The 19383-nt window shown below is 45.1% G+C and overlaps 1 protein-coding gene across 1 annotated transcript in view; it reads right to left on the reverse strand.

Moving 5' to 3' along the window:
• MARCHF10 (membrane associated ring-CH-type finger 10) overlaps positions 1–18833 on the reverse strand; it is an 80343-nt gene extending 61510 nt beyond the window's left edge. Inside the window, exons 1-2 of the mRNA XM_045527033.1 lie at positions 18733–18833; positions 9832–9951 (exon numbers count right to left, since the gene is read on the reverse strand). Coding sequence (XP_045382989.1) covers positions 9832–9951; positions 18733–18822 — 210 coding nt within the window. The 5' untranslated portion in view covers positions 18823–18833. The remainder of the gene's footprint in view (positions 1–9831; positions 9952–18732) is intronic.
• Positions 18834–19383: the final 550 nt, after the last annotated feature.

Consider the following 19383-nt stretch of genomic DNA (forward strand, 5'->3'; position numbering starts at 1 on the left):
CCGGTGGCCGGGCAGGCCACCAGCTGCCGAGCATGGGGAGGACGGAAGGAGACCCACTGCGTTCTAGGACCAGGAAGTCACTTGATGAAGAGCCATTTCTGTGGCATGACGAGTGTGGAAGCCAGATTGGAGTGGGCTGAGGTGCGAGTAGGAGGTGGGGGAATGGAGTCAGTCAGTGTAAATAATTCTCTGGAGAACTTTGGCTGTGAAGGGGAAGGAGGGAGTGGAGGGGATGTGGGATGAGGAAGGGCTGTTCTGTTCTCCCTTTTTGGGGACAGACCTGAAGTGGTGGTGAGATGCGGACGGGAGGCTGTGGTGCCGAGGACGGTGCAGCAGGGAAGGGCTGGACTGAGGGTCCTGGGGAGGCGAGGGGTGGGATCCTGGGCACAGGTGACAGTTTGGAAATGGCGGGAATGCGGGAGGGCGGGCGCAGCAGGAAGCCTAGGAAGTTTCCCCAGGAGGACCACGGTGGTGTGAGGTGGGAGAGAGGAGGGACTGAAGACTAGGCGAAAGGAGGAAGGTTTGCGGTGGAAGAGAGAGTTGACCAGAGAAACTGGGCAGCATTGAAGAATTCCAGGAGGCTGGTGGCTGTGCGCCTCCAGTGGCACTGTTTGTGAAAGTTGGGTGATTCTCCTTCCGAAGTAGCCACAGCCCGGATTTGGGCCCTGACACTGTGGATGGGCTGGATTTCACAACAGGTGGGCACAAGAGACAAAGGGCGAGGGGATTATTGAGAGGGTCAGCACAGAACCTCGCTGCCCTGGGAGGAAGCATCAGTGCAGAGGGGGTGTCATAGGGCAAACGGACAGGAGTCACTGGACCAGGGTTCCCAAGAGGTGGAAGAAACGTCACAGTCTACTGTGGGGTCAAACAGCAGGACTAGGAGGCCTGGAGACCAGGAATGAGCTAGTGATTCTGGAGACAGAATCCTCTTGGGTGATCACGCAGCCTGGGGGTGCTGTTGGGGGTGGCGGTGGTAGACTGGGACAGAGGAGGGCACTTGAGGTACGTCAGGAACCAAGAAGCCAGGGTGTGGATGCTGAAGTCATCAAGGATTGTGGCAGAGGACCAGGAGATGGGGTGGCCAGAGACTGAGCTGCCTGCCAGAGTCTTCACCGAATGAGGAAGAGTGGCTGGAGACTAAAAGGATGAGGAGTGGGAGGGGATGGTGGAATAAAACAGCACAAGCCTCAGTGGACCAGTGTGTCCCACAGAGCCAGGGGAGCGATGGTCTAGGAGTAGCACTGGGAGCAAGAAGGACGCCTTCCTGCTCCCCAATCCCAACCCCAAGGAGGGTGTTGGGGGAGGGGACAGAAACAGCATTAGTACAGTCTGGGAGGCCAAGGCAGGAGGATTGCTCAAGGTCAGGAGTTCGAGACCAGCCTGAGCAAGAGTGAGACCCCGTCTCTACTAAAAATAGAAAGAAATTAGCCGGACAACTAAAAATATATATAGAAAAAAAATTAGCCGAGCATGGTGGCGCATGCCTGTAGTCCCAGCTACTCGGGAGGCTGAGGCAGGAGGATCGCTTGAGCCCAGGAGTTTGAGGTTGCTGTGAGCTAGGCTGACGCCATGGCACTCACTCTAGCCCGGGCAACAGAGGGAGACTCTGTCTCAAAAAAAAAAAAAAGAAAGAAAAGAAATTATTATACAATTATCATCGGTCAATTAAAAACAAAAAAAAAATTTTTTTTTTTTTTTGAGACAGAGTCTCCCTCTGTTGCCCGGGCTAGAGTGAGTGCCATGGTGTCAGCCTAGCTCACAGCAACCTCAAACTCCTGGGCTCGAGTGATCCTCCTGCCTCAGCCTCCCGAGTAGCTGGGACTACAGGCATGCGCCACCATGCTCGGCTAATTTTTTTTCTATATATATTTTTAGTTGTCCAGATAATTTTTATTTCTATTTTTAGTAGAGACGGGGTCTCGCTCGGGCTGGTCTCAAAGTCCTGACCTCGAGCGATCCACCCGTCTCGGCCTCCCAGAGGGCTAGGATTACAGGCGTGAGCCACCGCGCCCAGCCCTGTATAATAATTTCTTAATGAATAAACCAATATAAAACAAAATAAAAATGTTAGGATAAAACACTGTTCCTTATAAAAATAACACCCATATGTTTAATACAGGTGTGTGCCTGAATAACATTATCTTGCTACTGAAAAAAATTTAAGTTTTGATGTTTAAATTTTAAATTGTTTTTAACAAGCTTTTCGGTTTTAAAAATTACTTGGAACCATTTTTTTGAAGTAGGGAATTTCAGTAAAATGTAGTAAACTGAAACGCATAGCACACTACATGACAAAGGGAAAAAGACATTTTGTTATAATCTCTCATGCAATTTCTGAGCTGCTAAGTCCAATTAACACAGGGAACTCTTTAGGTCAGAGGCCACCAATTCTTGGCACCAACAATTTCACTGAGCTGAGATAACAATTGGTGTTTGTGTCAACTCGGCCACGTGGCAGAATCACCCTGGTGGAAGGACGGGGCTGTCTTGCTTATCTGATGAAAAAGGCAAGACAACTTCCTGGAAGCATTCACAATTTAAACCTGCAGTTCCCCCATTTTAATGCCTGCCCTAGTTTAGAATTACTGAGCGGAACCCAGACAAAGCCCCCAAATGGAGGAGAAATGAAGTGCTGCTGGCTTTGCCGAAGACACAGTATTTATTTGCTCCACTAATGCCGCTGACGACCTCCAGCACCCTGGTTTGCCCGCAGAGGGACCTAAATACCAGTATTCCAACTAATCTATAATCTAGTCATAAAAGAAATGTCCAGTTCAGTCTGGTGAGTTCTCTGGCAGAACAGCCAACCACAACAAGGTGACCTCTGTTAAAGTACAAGCGAGTCCTGGGCCAGCTGTGGGCTGTTCTGAGTTTCCTCTGTCTACGGAGAGCTACAACCCAGCAGTTCTTATGTCTTTGTGCACTTGACTACCTGTGACAAAAGGAGCTTGCTCCATGCTCTAAGGAAGCCATCTGTCCCTTTGCAGAGTGGTATGCCAGGAAAAGAATGCTCTCTTTAGCTGGTTACTCTGACCACCATTTCAGGGGTTTCAAGGTCAACCGTAACCGACTAATCTTCAAGCCTGATTAACCACTGCAGATGGGCAGTCTTACCAAACCTCCGTCCTCTCAATCATTTCAAGTGACATGAGGATCCCTATTCTGGCTGTTATGGCTGTATGGTTATGACTTTTAATATGTGCACATTCCTAAAACATTCTTGCAACTATTAACCATCAAACATGCATTGAGCTCCTATTATGTGCTCCTATGATGAACATCACGCCTAGCATTGGAAATATAACCATAACCAGTGCCTGCTTTCGACTGCTCCCAGCCTAAGAGAGGAGGCAGACAGGAAGACGTACCCCATGGTGGACTCGAACCCAGAGGGTGTTCTAAGAATACGAAGAAGGGACAAGAACAAAATCACCTGACCCCCAGGAGAAGCCCCAGAAACTCTTTCCAGAGGAAGTTCGGTCAGAGTAGAGGATGCATGGAGGTTGGTCAGATGAGCTGGGGAGGGAGCTAGGGGTCAGGCCAACAAAGGCCGAGCACCTTGCGAAGGTGTTTGACCTTGATCCCAAAGACGATGGGCAATCATTGAAGAATTTTTAATAAGAGTGTCATGATCTGATTTGCTTCCACAGGGATAGCTCTTACGGCCGCCTGGAAGACTGTCTGGAACAGGTGAGGTAAAGACAAAACGATCAAGGAAATGACTCCTGCAATAATCCAGACTGGGAAAAAAAAAAAAAAAAAGACAGGGCCCCACAAAGGGAGGTGACGGTGGATAGATTCAAGAGAGAACAGATAAGACCGGCAGCCTCAGTGTGATTGCTGCAAAGTGTGAGGAGGAGCAGAAAGAAAAGGAGGAGTTTAAGATCATTCGCAGGATTCTGGCTTGGGCAGAATAAGGAATTCAGGAGGAGGACACATGTGGAGGGACGCTGATGTACTCAGCATCTCGAGTCTGCCAGGCTCGTGGGACCTGCCTCGGTGAACAGAGCGACAGCTCACATGGAAAACAAACTCAAAGGAAAATTCCCACAGATCCGCACTTGTCAAACCGTGGGCTGCACATTCCCTCTCCATGACGTACGCTCCTGCTCCAGAGGCTGCGAGGCCGTGTGCAGAGCAGCGTTACTGCTCAGGTGCACCTCGAGGGCGTAGAATCTGAGCTGGAGTCAAGAGGGCGGCTGTGATGAACGCCACCATGCCAGGTGTTGAAGATGACTCACAGCCTCCCCGGGTGGGGCCCCGTGTCAGTTAGAACCAGTGTGTGCGTGTGTGACCCGCCTCATCAGCGCACAGGCCTGGGGCCAGAGAGAAGAGAGAGGCCCGACTCACAAGGAATCCGACAACGGACTTGCAGAGAAGTTAGAGAAAATTAAAACTATGACTCATGGAACACGTATGCTGTGTCCTAAGCTGTGGTTGCTTTCATGACTCTGTTAAGGGTGTCAGTGGGTTGACATTGACAGATTAATGGGAGAGCACCTCCCCAAGAGCCATTCGAAAGAGGAGAACCTTCAGGTTTCACAGACAAGACAGCATAAATAAATAGGTAATGAAAGGAGCCATGCAAATATACTCAGGTTGCAGGACAACACGGAATGCAAACCGAGCCAGCCTTCAGGGACAGCTGAGTCATTGGGGAGCTACTGTTTGCTAGGAGCTGCGGTATGCGGAGCATGGTGGCGTGGATTATGCAGGGCCAGTTTCTGGGAAACAAAAGCCCCTCCTGGCTCATGGGGTCTTGTTTTGTTTTGGGGACTTGACCATAATCCGGAGCAGTGCTGTTCCATAGAACTTTCTGCAATGATGGAAATGTTCTAGATCCACATGGTCCAGTATGGCAGCCACTGACCACGTGGCTCCTGAGGATGTGAATTGTGGCTAGTGCCACTAATGAACTAAATTTTACATTTATTTATTTATTTGGTTAGTTTTTTGAGACAGGATCTCATTCTGTCACCCAGGCTGAAGTGCAGTGATATCATTATAGCTCACTGCAAGCTCAAACTCCTGGGCTCAAACGATCCTCCTGCCTCAGCCTCTTGAGTAGCTGGGACTATAGGCATGTGCCACCATGCCTACATAATTTTTAAATTCTTTATTGTAGAGATGGGGTCTCACTATGTTGCCCAGGCTGGTCTTGGACTCCTGGCCTCAGGTGATCCTCCCACCTCAGTTTCCCAAAGTGCTGGGATTACAGGCGTGAGCCACCACGCCTGGCCTAAATTTTAAATTTAATTTTAATTAATTTAAATGTAAAGTTAAATAGTCACATGCAGCCAGTGGCCACTGCATTCATTGGACAGCACAGTTCTAGACCTTTGCTGCCCTCATGTATGGATGGACATTCTGACTTTTTAAGCCACTGCAGATTACTTGAAGAGGCTTTACTTCTTATTTTAATCACCAGAGTCTGTGTGGATTCTCATGGACAAAACAATTAAAGTGTTTGTGTTGGGGAGTGGCCTTCCTCCTGAAGCTCACCTTGCTTGCTGGAGATTCAGGTGACTTCCCTGATGTAAACACCACACTGAGCCAGGCCTGGGGCACTCCCAGCTGCTTCTTGGTATCAGCCTGACTGCCTACGCCTCCTTCCGATGTAACACTGGGGCCCTGGGCCCTGGAATCTAAATATTTAGTTGCTTGGTTGCTGGCGGCAAAAGGACAATAATCCTATTCCTGTTAGCAGAGCAAATGGTGCTCTTGAAAAACAGAGGGCGGGTCCCCACCTTCCTTCCCAGTGAAGTAATTGCAGTGACAACGTGTCCTCAGTCCTTGAGGTTTGTACATCTGGAACAGTGTCCCTTGCAGCAAAGATAAGGACCTTGGACAGATGAGAAGGGCCCATGATCTTCCTAGCTCCCCCTCCCCCCACGTGCTGGGCTGATTAATCATTTTCATCATTTTTATGGGGAAACCAGGGCTCCTGTCCCTTCTCTGAGAAGGACTGAGAGCTCAAAATACTCTCTGTGCCCCTGTCAATCACAGCAGGCTCCTCCGGGCCAGCAGCTTTCCCACAGGTACCTGGGGAGGAAGGGCACTGCTTTCTCCTTATGTCCAGAGCCTGTTTTGCTTTTTAGTTTACTTAACTATTCAATTTCTAGTTGGTTATGTGGAGCTGTTTATTTCCCTGTTAAATTCTATTCTGACAAAACAGTTAAGAGGGGTGTATGTAACTCTAAAAAGGACCTAAAGTTGCATTGCTACATTAGGTTGGTTTTCAGAAATGTGGCCTGGGATGGTGCTGAGGTATTCTAGAAGCCTCAGAACCTGCTCCTCCACTGATACCTGTTGGAGCATCATTTGCAAGTACAGCTGGACACCGAGGCAGTTTATGATGTAATCTAATGTTAGGATGTCACTTAAGAGTCCCCTTCATTCTCACAACACATAATAATAAGTATCTCCTTGATGGGAAACTGAAGGGCTTAGAGGTAAAGTCGGTTGCCTGAATTCACACTGAAATGAGGGGTGGAGCTGGGCCGGGATAAATGCTTTCTCCGATGCCAAGCCACTAAATTAAATGTATGTGGGAGGCACCACTTTAAAGAACATCTTAGCACAGGCTTGACAGGTGTTGCTTTATCTCAGACTGAGATTAGACACAACCTCTGCCACTGGTTGTAGCAAGGAGGTTGTGCCATGATGGAGCAGCCGCCAGGTTAACTGTGTGTCTGGGGATCTGCCCACCTCTAGACAGGTGTCTGGAAACAACAGTGTCACGCTGGAGCCATTACTTGATGGCAACTGCCTTGTCTGTTCCAGGCTCATCAGCATTGTGACAATTTGAGTCCAGGTTAAGGAATGAACAAGTGATGAAAGCTGCAATACAAGTGTCAAAGTTTGGTGGTAGCATCCTTTACATAGTGACTGAACAGGGGAAAAATTTCCACGGATTCAGCACTTCACTTTCACACTGGTCACTCAATCAGAGCATGTACCTGCCCTCACAAATCTGAGGTGAAGCATTACTTAAGAGTTTTCAGCCATCGCATTCTCTAGCAGGAAATGACTTGGGGAATTTCCACCTAGGGAGGAGGGCTTTGGCTGGGTTTACACCGTCTCACTGAGCTCTGTCTTCCTCTTGCCCCTTTCTGAGTGACCGAAGCTCTTTTGCAACTCTGGTGCCTGATGTGACATTCAATACACTGAGCTCTGGACACTGGATCTGTCTGGCCCAGGCTCTGCTTGGGAGGTACCCGCTTTCTTATCACAGCCTCCCCTGGGAGACGAGCTCCAGGACCTCCCTGGCATTGTGGACCCTCTGGAAAGAGGATGAATAAGTTCTGCATCCCCTCAGGATTTGAGAGAAAGCGGGGCAGGCCCAGACTCTGAAGGTTTAAGAACAATCGGATTTGGATAAAAATTGAGGTAGAGGTCCAAATCTGGGAGAGGAATCTCCAATCCAACCCATGATCCTGGAGTTGAAGATTTCCTGGATCTGGTTTGAGTCTAATCAGGGACCTCTGGCTTCATTTGTACCAAGCAGAAGTCAAAGCCGTGAGCCAGAAGGGATGGCATTATGAGCACACAAGTGGATGGCTGTTGAGAATGAAGCATTCAGTGACATTTCCTCTCACCCTGCCCTCCTCTGCTTTTGTGTCCAGAGGCAAATCCTCCAGTGTCCCCCAAAGAATATCTGTAATGCAGACAGCAAAGCAGAGGTGAATTTCACTGTGAAAAAGTCAGATTTTGCCACTCTTCCTGATAGAGAAGACAGGACCTTAAAGGCACTTGTACAACAATCAAGGCCCAAACCCTTGGGATATCATTATCCGGAAAAAATTCACTTTATATAAGCAACATTTCGTGTCCTCTGACACATAGCAGTACAGTGACATAGTGCAAACATGAAAAATCCTGTCCTTATACTTTACTTTAGAAGAGAAATTGCCAGTTTTATGCATTATACCATATTTTTTGTCTTTTTTTGTGTTGTATATAAGTGAATAATAAAATTAAAAGTTGGAAAATGAGATCCAAGTCATCTGTGATTACAGAGGCGATTTGACATAATTACATTTATATGTACAACTATGGCCTTTTTTAGAAGAGGCCTGTTTTGCAAAGATGATTTCAAGAATGCATAATTTTTATAGGAGGAAGAATAAAGCTATAGGAATTGGACACCAGCCTGTCCCGCAAAGCTGTGAAGAGGATCATAAAACTTCAAGTCCTGAATATACCAGACGTGCGAGTATTGCCACACAAAATGGACATGACTATGCACGTGAGTCTCTGCATGAAAACAGAAGAACCTGGCTGCCTGTTGGTTTAGTAATTCCAACTAGGAAGATTGCTACATGCTACTGTTTGACTTAAATTACATTTTTTAATCTGTCCTTGATTTTGTTTCTAAGTGTAAAAATGTGAGAATTTATCTTAATGCTAAAAATGTGTTGTTCTAGCCAAACTAGATTTAATTTTTGGATTAATCTCACTCTCTAAGTTTAATCAGTAGCAGGCATTATATTTAGTCCTTGACTAACAGGAAAAGATCCAGGCAACGTGTTCTTAGTCCTGCCAATATTGTGAGATATTCTCTTTCACCTTCAGACTCTAGGTGAAATATTCTATCGTGTGATTTTACATTCCTTAATAGGGAGTATATATCTCTCCCAGGGATACATCTACATCTATAAACATCAATCATCGATGTTTTTAAGTTGTCCTTTGAACATTAAATAACTGCAGTATGAACAGCCTAGATTAAAAAAGAAATCTGAACAAGAGCTTGATTGATGTCAGGTATCCAGGATCTATCTTAGGGATCCACACCACTGATAGGAAAGAGAGAGTTCCTCCTCTAGAGTATATTCCAGGCATAAAATATTAAATAAGAATTCATAAAAGGCATTACTCATCTTAAATCAATTCACCATGCTAACAACCAGTATCGAATATAGCTTGTGGTATTTAGCTCTTATATCGGATAAGTAAAATTCTTAGACAGATAAGATCTTAAACATGAAATATGATCGTGTAGCTCAGCAGTTCAGAGCACCTTCTCTGGGGTCAGCCTGGTTGGAATGGAATCTCTACTCTACCATATACTGGCTATGAAATCTTAGGCAAAGTTTCTTAACTTCTATAAGGCCCAGTTTTCTCATCTGTAAAATGAAGCAAAGAGAGAGAGAAAGAATAGATGTATATATTTATAAGAATTAAATAAGCTAAAATATATTAAGTGCTTAGCATGGTGCCTGCAATGTTGTAAGCACTCAAGCGATGGTGACCACAACTACAGCTATCATTATTACTATCATTTTGCTATAACATATTTCTCTTATTATTATTTATCATTCTAGACAAAAACATATAAACAATTGCCAGTTATTATATGATGCAGTTATTACTGCATTTTACTCTCTTCCTTCATTTCAAATAAAAACTAGACCCACCAATGCAACAGGTTAGACCACAAGCCACAACCATGATGCTGTGCTTGAGAAGGCTCCGCGCCTCCAACTCTTAAAGACTTACGGCATTTCTGATCTGCATGGTGTCTTGTAGGCCATCTATGTCAGGCCCTTCATCTACAGACAGGAAAGAGTGAGGCCTCACCAGGGTCAGGTGGGAAGAGCACCCAGCAGGGAGCAGCGGGAGTGTCCAGGATGAGAGCTCCCGGGCCAGCCTCTTCCTGCTCTGACCTTTAGGATTCTGCAACGTCTCCTTTATGAGTCAGCTTTTTCCTAAGTAACACACACACACACACACACACACACACACACACACACACACACACACACACACACACACACACACAGACACGCACTGCAGCAGGAGAACGTCTCCCAGAAATCTCCATACCTGTTTGGAAGATGACCCACTTGAAAACCGGGATCTCTCAGAACTTGTCTCTGTCCCCTCAAACTGATCTCGTTTCTTCTCATTTGCGTCTTTTCTGCTTTCCTGTCGTCTCAAACAAGCCTGGAGAACAGCAACAAAAAAGTGTTTCTTTGTCTTATGTCTATGACTAGCTTTGGGAACTTTGTGCTTAATTCCCATTGTCAGGAGCATGAAGTAAATAATATACATCCCCAGGTATTCATCAAATACCTGTTACCAAGTACAAAGACCAAGTATCACTCTCTCTTCCCTTTGCCCAAAATGCCAGGTCAGAAATATTAGTCATTGTTTTAACCAATTCAAGCAATAAACATATCAATAAGCATTTTGTCAAGAATTTACCCAACAGTTGCCTTTTCGAGAAAGGTCACACCTACTACACCTTGTTAACTCTACTTCTGGTCTCATTCTCTTCCTAGCTCCTACCTCTTCCCACCCCCCAGTTACAGGATAAAAATGCTTACACGTCAGACCTTTAGCACATGCCGTTCCCTCCACCCGGAAGCCTGCGTTAGATGATCTCTTGGCAAATCCTGCTCATCTAAGAATTAGCTCATGTGGCCTTCTTGTCCTTCGTTTTTCCTGACTTACTACTCTTCTCCAGGCTGAATTAATCACTGGAGATGCAATGTATATTAATTCAAGCTAACATATTAATACAAAGCTTGAATTGCACGTATTTTTTCCTGTTGTAGTTAGCTGTTTGTTTCTGAGCCTACTTCTCCTGCCAATCAGTGAGAACTCTGAGAGTAAGGACTTCCTCTTGCCTTTTGAATCCCCTAGCATCTAGCGTTTAATTTTAGTTGAATTGCATTTTTGCTTTGGAGGAAGATATCAGTCCCTAAATGCAAAATAATAAAAATAAAATAACTGACTAAAACAACTTCCCTATTTTTCTGAACAAAATTAAAATCTGGTACCAAAATATTTCTCCTCCAGTGCGAGGACTGAACAAACCCAAGGATATCATGTACTATGGGAAGGTCAACTGATGTTTCAAACACCTCAAAGCAGTAAAACTTCTAGGAGCATCTTTATACTCGTAGATCCAGTAATCCAGTTCACCTTTGCCCTGTGGGGGCCAAATTATCCACTGTCACAGAAGAGGAATCCGGTGTAAAGACCAACAATATTGTTTCTAAACTAGGCCTGACATCTGCCCCTTAGATTCCTTTGGCATTCTTTCCCCTCTGTTAGAAAGGCATCTCCTTCCAAGATGTGGTAGGACTTACCAGAATTTCAGGCCATGGGGCAAGCCTAACATTATGCTGCAAGGTTAAGAATAGAAATGACCTGATACCAACAAAACCTTTACTACTTGGAAGTGAAACAGTTAGTCACACTATGCTTCACAGCTGAATTGCAGCCTCCAGGCTGCTCCTGCAGCAAGAGGAATCCCAGATCCAGGGGAAAGACGCAGTTTCACTCCGCCTTGCTTGGGAAGGGAGAATATTCCAAGATGATTTCTTTTCCCCTCTCCCATACTTCATCTCATTTTCAAACACAATACCACGTAGATATAAGTCATTGTAATAGATACTGGGCGGTGTTTGTCTTAATAATTTAGATAAGAAAACCAAAAGAATACTAGACAGTAACTATAATAAGTTAAACAAACACCAAATAATAAATAAACCAACGTAAGCCCAAAGAGAATCAGCTGGAGAACTTAATGAAGTTCCACTAAGCATGTGCCTTTCTTTTTCTATTCCTTTTATGATGACTTCAAATTGGAGCTTCTGTTTGGGAGGAGCCCTGGCTGGAGTGTTGTTTCCTAAAGGGGCAGATGTCTGTGTCGTCCTCACCGACCGGTATTAAAGGCGAAGATGGAACATGCCCACAGGCTGAAAGTGGAGGAGGCAGTGTTAGCAAATGTACACAGGACCAAGGCAGATTTTGTGGGATGAACAGAATTCTTGTGGGCTGAGTGTTTCTTGAAAATTCTCTCCAAGAATGCATATGACTTAAATATTTCTTTACCGAAGGGGAGGAGGAATAGATTGGTTTGCAACGTTGAAAAAAAAATTCTTTCCCCCTTCTAGTTCCTTGTTCCTCCTCTCACAAAGGAGCAGGAGAACAAACCAGTGGCAAGGTAGGTACATACTAATTTTTATTTTGATACAGCCGAGCAATCTCCCTGTGTAAATCAAACATTAATCCTCTCAGTTATAGCTTTGCTGAGAAGGAGCACGGGAACAGAGCCAAATCCAGACTTCCAGTCCTAGAAGCAGCAAAAATCTGGCCATGCTCCCCACCAGGGGCTAGTTTTCTTTGCATTTGTAAATTGGAATGATTTCTATCTTTGTTGATGATGCTGTTTCTACACTGGGCGCCCTGAGTTGAGACTGGGCTGGGCAGGGTGAAATCCATGGGCTTGGGAGGAGGAACGGATTTTTAATTCATAACCACCAGTAGCCACCCTTCCCCTGGACTTTAAAAACATTCCGCTTTCAATTGCAAGTGTCAGGATTTAGAAGGCTAAAAATAAGTTTCTGATCACGTGGCCAAACTGGCTGAGGGCAGTCTTGAAATTGAAGGCTGCAGGTAACTTCTCATTTCTTCCTTCCGTGGAGAGTCAGGGTTTCCCACCTCCCTTCCCCTTTGGCGTTGCCCCTGCCCCCACTGGCGCGTCCCTCTGACTGCAGCACACTCGTCGTCGGGCTGCCTTCTGTGCAAGAGCTGCCACTGTGGGGGCAAAACGCAGAATGTGCACAAATGCCTGTGGGGGATGACGTGGGCTTTGTGAGTCACTGTAACTCAGTCCTGGTAAACACGACAAACCCCAGCTCTGCCACTTTCTAGCATCGTGACCTTGGGCAAGCTGACTAACTCCATTGATTCTCACTTTCCTTGTCTTTAAGAGCGAGATGTCCCTGTCCTGCAAGATTGTTAGGGGCAGGGCACAAGGCACTGTTAGTGATATGTCAACAGAGTGAATGGCCCATGGCAAGTGTTCAATGTGTACCCATCGCCACCACCAGCACCAGTGGCAGCCTTTTAATTGCTGTTTTCAATCCCATTTTCTGGTTTACTTCTATTTCTAAGTCAGTCTTTGCCAGAGCATATGACTCTGATCTTGGTCGCAGAAGAAAAGAGAATCTTTCTGTTTAGTCCTGAGGTTCACTCTTGTTTTTCTGCCCTGTAAATAGAGCTGTTTCCCAAGCCGGTCAATTCCCTGGCCAGCCAACAGAGGAGCTCCTGCTCTTGGTCATTCAGGGTCACACTGTAAGCCATTTTTCCTTCGGCATCACAACTCTCTGAATTCCCAGTTGTGCTCAAAGTTTCTTTCTTTCTTTTCTTTTTTTTTTTTTTTTAGAGACAGTCTGTCTCCCAGGCTGAAGTACAATGGCATGATCATAGCTCACTGCCGCCTCGAACTCCTGGGCTTAATGGATCCTTCCACCTTAGCCTCCCAAGTAGCAAGGACTCCGGGCGCTCCACCACACCCAGCCCATTCTTTTAATTTTTGTTTTTGTAAAGACAGGGTCTCGGGCGCTCCACCACACCCAGCCCATTCTTTTAATTTTTGTTTTTGTAAAGACGGGGTCTCACTGTATTGCCCAGCCTGGTCTCAAGCTCCTGGCCTCAAGCGATCCTCCCACCTCAGCCAACCAAAGTGCTGGATTATAATGTGAGCCACCGCACCCAGCCCTTTTGTCTGATCCCTCTAGTCATTATGTGACTTCAGAAGCCATATGTCACAAGAGCAGTTCCCAGCCTTATAGCTCTGGTATAAAAACCATCATAACTACAACTCAACTTTATGTCTCAATCCATAATGCATCTGTTCCTCTAAATCTGGAAGCATTTTGAGAAGTGAGAGTTGCCACTGCCTTCAGTTGGTTCTCTTTTGTTGTTTTTTTTGACAGTCTAATATGCATTACCCAGAGTTTGGGGTTTTAATTGTCACTGGTGACATTATTAAAGTTCATTAATGTTAAGAGGTTAAGAAATCCAAAGTGTAAAAACAGTTTGACCTGATATTATGCTTCCCTCAAGCTAGTTTATTTTTATGTTTTGGCTGTGAAGAGTAGAGCAATACACACCTCAAAGGTGGGCCAGGAAGAGGATCCTCTCCCAGATTCCTATGGGAAGGGGTTGAATTATTATTATCTCCATTCCACCTTCCTGAGTGAGCCCCAAACCCTTTCCACCTGGCATAAAGTCACCTATCATGTCCTTGAGCAGATTTATATCATCATGTTTAGTTGTTTGATCTGCACTTGAAAGAATCAAGATGAGTAAGTGACATGAAATGAAACCAATTTGAACACATTTAATAGATTACAGAAAATCATTCTGAAATGCCAGCTGTAATCTTCTCCTCCAGCTTTCTAGTGGAAATTTAATGGCTAAATTCTGCCTCCAGTTACATAAACACTTTTGACCCTCCCCCCGCCCCCCCCCCCCAAAAAAGCTATGCAGCATGAACACTGTTGAAGAAATAGAGCCAAATTCTGAGACGGCATATAATTATATACTAGTTACCAGATTCTGAAATAGCATGTAATATGCCAAATAGATGTTTATTTCCTCTTGTTTTCTCAAAAGGGTCCCACCCAACCACTGAAAGGAGTAGTATCAAAATAACTCAGGGTGGGTTTGTCCCTCCTTGCTCGCTGCTGGCACACAGACCTGCAAAGGCACTGCTAATTTGGTGCACACCAACCCTTGGCATATTTTAGGCTGTAGCAGCAATGGTTTACACAGGAGGTTTCTAAGGGCTTCAATTTGAACCAGTTCATTAAAGGTGAGTCAAACACAGGAAGGAATATGTGGCAAACATATATGATTTGGGAGTCATAGCTAGTTATTAGGTCTTATGCTATTTGTACACCCTAAAATAGCAGACCACCAGTGTGCAAAGTGGGTCATTGTACCTTGAGTGAAAGCTGAGATTTCCACAAGAAGTAACTGGCTAAGCTCACCAATGATCCAAGGTACCAATACGCACCCAGCACAAAGCCGACCTTAGTAAATTATCTAAATCTACATGGACCCTATTTGGACCAAATACCCATATTTAGACTTTATTGAGGGGTCATGAAAGTCACACCACTGATTCTTAAGCCATGACTTTAAACTCTTTCTGGAACAAGGTAAGCAATAGATTAAATAATATAACTAAAATTCTTTGCTGTTTTCTTTAAAGTAGTTGTTATGGGTTGCTATATACTTATTTCAACAATACTTAGAACACCTTAAAGACAACCATATTTAACTTTTGCAGACCTTGTGGTGAATGGTTTTGAAAATGCTCAGTGAGGGTGGATTTGACTTTCAGGAATAGTCACAAGTCAGCTGGATCTGAGTCTGACAGAGTTGGTGGTCATGTTAGGTAACACTTGCTTTCATGAATGACAAGACATTTGGTTCAACACAGAAGAGTGAGACTCAGCCCCTGCCCTTAAGAAGCTGTGATCCCGTTTGAGAGGAAGTCACACAAAAGACAACTGCAATGCAGCTTCCTCAGCTCTGTGCAAGAGGCATAAAAAGGGTGCTCTGGTATTGGGTGATGGAAATGTTCTAAAACTGGGTAATGGTTATGGCTGCAAACTTGGTGAGTTTACCAAAAGTCACGAAATTGTACAGGTTGGATTTTATGATATGTAAATTATGACTCAGTAAAGGAGTTTTTTTTTAAAAGACCACTATGTGAGTATAGAAATTTCCTTTAGTTCTAAATTAAACCTGTGATCCTCACCATCCTTGTCAAGAAAGGAAGGTAAAGAAGGGGAAAGAAGGCAGAGAAGTGGTGAAAGTGCAGGTTAGTCTTGCTGAGGTTCCAGGTCTTGGGTCTGCCTTTAAGTGAGGGGAAACAACGGCAGGAGTCCTGTATGCCAATGGCATTGTCCGATTTACATTTCAGATAGATTTTAAGAAAACAATCTGAAAGATGACTAGAGGCAAGGAGACCAGTTGTAAGGATACTGTAATAGTCTTGGAAAGCAATTAGGTAGGTGGTGACAACAGGATAAAAAGGAAGGGGCAAGTTCCTGAGCTCTTAGGTCAACTTGGCAGGACTCGGGAACTCGTGGGATGTGGATGAGGAGGCAGAAGAAGGGATCAGGGAGGCTTAGATCATCCGAGCGGTGGCAGAGGGATGGACATGTGGAGTGTTGGACTTGAGATGCCTGTGTGACATCCAGGTGGAAATATCCAACCTGCAGGTGCACACGTGATTCTGACACTTTGTGGAGACCAAGTATCATCAGCATAGAGGGGTGGTTAAAACCACGGGAGGGGATGAGTCACAGCAACTTTGTGAATTAGAAGAAAATTGTGCCAAGGATGGAACCCTGGAGAAATTAACATTTGAGTGGCAGGGAGAAGAAGAGGACATGGAGAAGAATGTGAGAAAAATAGGAGGCAGATTCAGGAGAGTGTGATGTCAGACAGCCAAAGGAGTAACGTTTCAAGAAGAAAGGAACAATAATGTCAAAGGTAGATGAGGCTTCAGAAAACAAGGCCTGAAGAGGTGCCCATAGAATGTGGCTACTGACCTTAGCAAGAACATCTTCAAGGGAGAGAAGGGGAGGTGACAGCCCGGCTGCCGTGGCCTGGGAGACTGAAGTGTGTTTGTAGACAGAGCTAGTAAGAAAGGAAAGGTCAAAGCTACAGACGAGAAGCCCATGGATGGGAGGGGCAGGAGGCCAGAGGGGCACAGGTCAAGACCTCAGGCTGGGCACCCGCAGGAAGAATGTCACTCCACCCTCTGAGGCTTTTCGGGTAGGTGGTGTGTAGCTTGGAATGAAGAGGAGGAGACCAAGTGGGTTCCCACCTGCTGGCCTTGGGTTCTTCATTTTGGTGTGTGTGTGTGTGTGTGTGTGTGTGTGAAACAGGGAAGGGAGTTCTTTGTTGAAAGCATGGGGGCTGGAGGTTTGAAGAGAGTGGAAAGGCTTAAAATAGTGCCGATAACAGAGGGAGCTGATGGACAAGTAAGTGTGTTGACGTGAGTCATCCTTCATTCTTTCCTTTCCCACCCCGCCTCGCCATCCATCAGCAAGGGTCTGTTCTGCTGCTATTCCCTGGGCCTGGCTGCTTCTCATCGCCTCTATTCCTAACACCCTGCTCCAACGCACCATCAACTCTCTCCTAAAATTCTATCAAAGGTTCTGAATGAGTTTTCCTGCTTTCTCTCTTGTCCTTTGCAGTCTTTTCTCTAGACTGCATCCAGAGTGATCCTTCATAAAATATAAATCATTTCATACTACTCCCCAGCTTAAATCATCCAGTAATTCTCACTGTGATGAGAATAAAGTCTAAATGACAAGCTTTGTCCTGTGAGACCCAACATGATCTGGCCCCAGCCAGGCCCTATCCAGTTCTTCCGCCTTGTGGTGTTCCATACATCCCCTGGGTTAATGTATTTCAGCCACTCTGGCTGCCTTTTGTTTTCTCCAGTGCTCCAGGCTAGCTCCTGCCTCAGGGCCTTTGCACTGGCTTTCCTTCTGCTTGTGATGCTCTGGCGGGCTCTTTCCCAAAATTCACCTCCACAGCTAAATGTCACTTCCTCAAGTATCACTTCCATGCTTGTCTAAAGGAGCATCACCTCCACCTCATTACCTGTTGGATTTTCCCTAGTCTATTTATCTGTAACTGGAACTATTTTACACATTTATTTACTTGCATGTGTTGCTTATTCTTAGTCCTAGAAGAACAACTCCAGGAGAGCAAGGTTCAGCACATAGTAGGCACTTAATAGATACTGGTTAAATGAATGAATGAAAAGGCAGTGTCGAAAGCCCAACTGAGATTAGAAAATAAAACTGCGATGGCTCAAAGCCACACAGTTTTGTGATTTTCTCCACCGAGGACCATAAAATAATAAGATTGATTTTTCCTATGTGTCTGTTCTGGAGACGATTTCAAACAAGCATTTCCAAGCATGAGCCAGGTGGCAGAGGCATCTTTGTGAAAAGTACATAGAATCCCAGGGTGACCAGTTCGGATGTTTAAGTCCTTATTTATTTTACAGAAATTTCCTCGATTTTATAGTCTTCTTATATGTGGCTTGGCAAATTGTGGGAGGAAATTGCTGACGCCATTTCCAGCCGCAAAGCTAAGCCGTATTGTGCAGGTGAAATCAGGTTACGGAGATAGGCCTGGTTTCCTTGGTGACCCGAGAGGTTCGGTTATATTTGAAATTGCTCAGAAGGAGAAAAACCTGACAACAGCAGTTCTGTGTTTTCCTTGGGGAAGGAGCGCTTTTCAATTCTCAGCCGAGGCTGAGAACATGCCTCCTAGACTGGCGAGGCTGAGCTCTAGCTGGCGGGATGAGTGACGCTTTCTAACTGCTCCCAGAGTCCCACAACCCAGTCTGACAAGTTCTTCGTCCTATGCCAGCGCCCGGTAATTGCGTCACGACTCCTCAGGCTCCCCGTCTGTTTTGTTTGTGGCTGCAAACACTGTAACTAGGATGACGAATAGTTAGCCTACTGCAGAAATGCTAACCACCTTTCTTCTGGTGGGAATGACAACAGAAGGGCATGATGGTAGGGCCACCCACTTAACTCCTTAATGCCTTTTTTCTTCTCAGTGTGTTTGTCAAATGTAAGCCCTAATGCCACTTGTTGACAAGTGCTATGTGCCAAACACTGTGTTAAATACCTTAAAAATGTTTCTCTCATTTCATTTTCATGACCATATTATGAAGTGTGTACTGTTGTTATAGCCATTTTACAGATAAAAAAACTGAGACTCAGAGAGGTGAAGTGGCTTTTGATAGTCACAAAGCTAGTAAGTGGTTGAGTTTGGGATCTTAGAAAACTATTATGCTTATCATCTACTGATACTGTATTTTGAACTCTCTCTAAATGCTAGAAGAGAAGGTGGAAGATTATTCTTGCTTTCTGCAGTTACCTGGTATTCAGAGTCCTCCTTATGCTGCATGTCTCGCAGATATTGAACATCACTGACGAACTTCTGCCTGTCCCTTGCTTCATGCAACATGATTCTTAATCCCCGACCTGCATATAAAAGATAAATAAATGTGCTGTGATAGACTCCTTTGTTGGCCTGCCATATTTGGATTTATTTTAATATAATTGCTTTTATTCTCTTATTAATCTCATCTCCATTGTCTGAAAGGCACAGATGCTCCTTTCAGATGGCAGGGACTTCTTGTGTTGGTGTCGATACCCTTATAGTCCTCCTGTTCCAGGCATAAATAATGCAGCCACCTCCACTGGGGCTCCAGTGATGCTGTTCTGGCTATTCATAGGGAGCTAGATTGACAGACACCTGATCCAGAAGCAGTTCTATAACATGACAACAAAGAAAAGCTGAGAACCTAGCTAAATTAGCAATGATCAAAGTCATAGCCCCTGGTTGTTTAAATTCATTTATGCAACAATGACTGCACCCTTATTCCAACCCGGGCACTGTGCTAGACGCTGGGATGTATTATAGCAACCAGCAAGGCAGACATGGCTCTTGCCCTCGTGTTTCTTGCAGTCTAGAGTGGAAGACTGGCATGGAACAGGTGAACCCTAATTGCAACAGGTGCTATGG

Source organism: Lemur catta, chromosome 15 (assembly GCF_020740605.2).
Source record: "Lemur catta isolate mLemCat1 chromosome 15, mLemCat1.pri, whole genome shotgun sequence".
NCBI classification, from domain to species: domain Eukaryota; kingdom Metazoa; phylum Chordata; class Mammalia; order Primates; family Lemuridae; genus Lemur; species Lemur catta.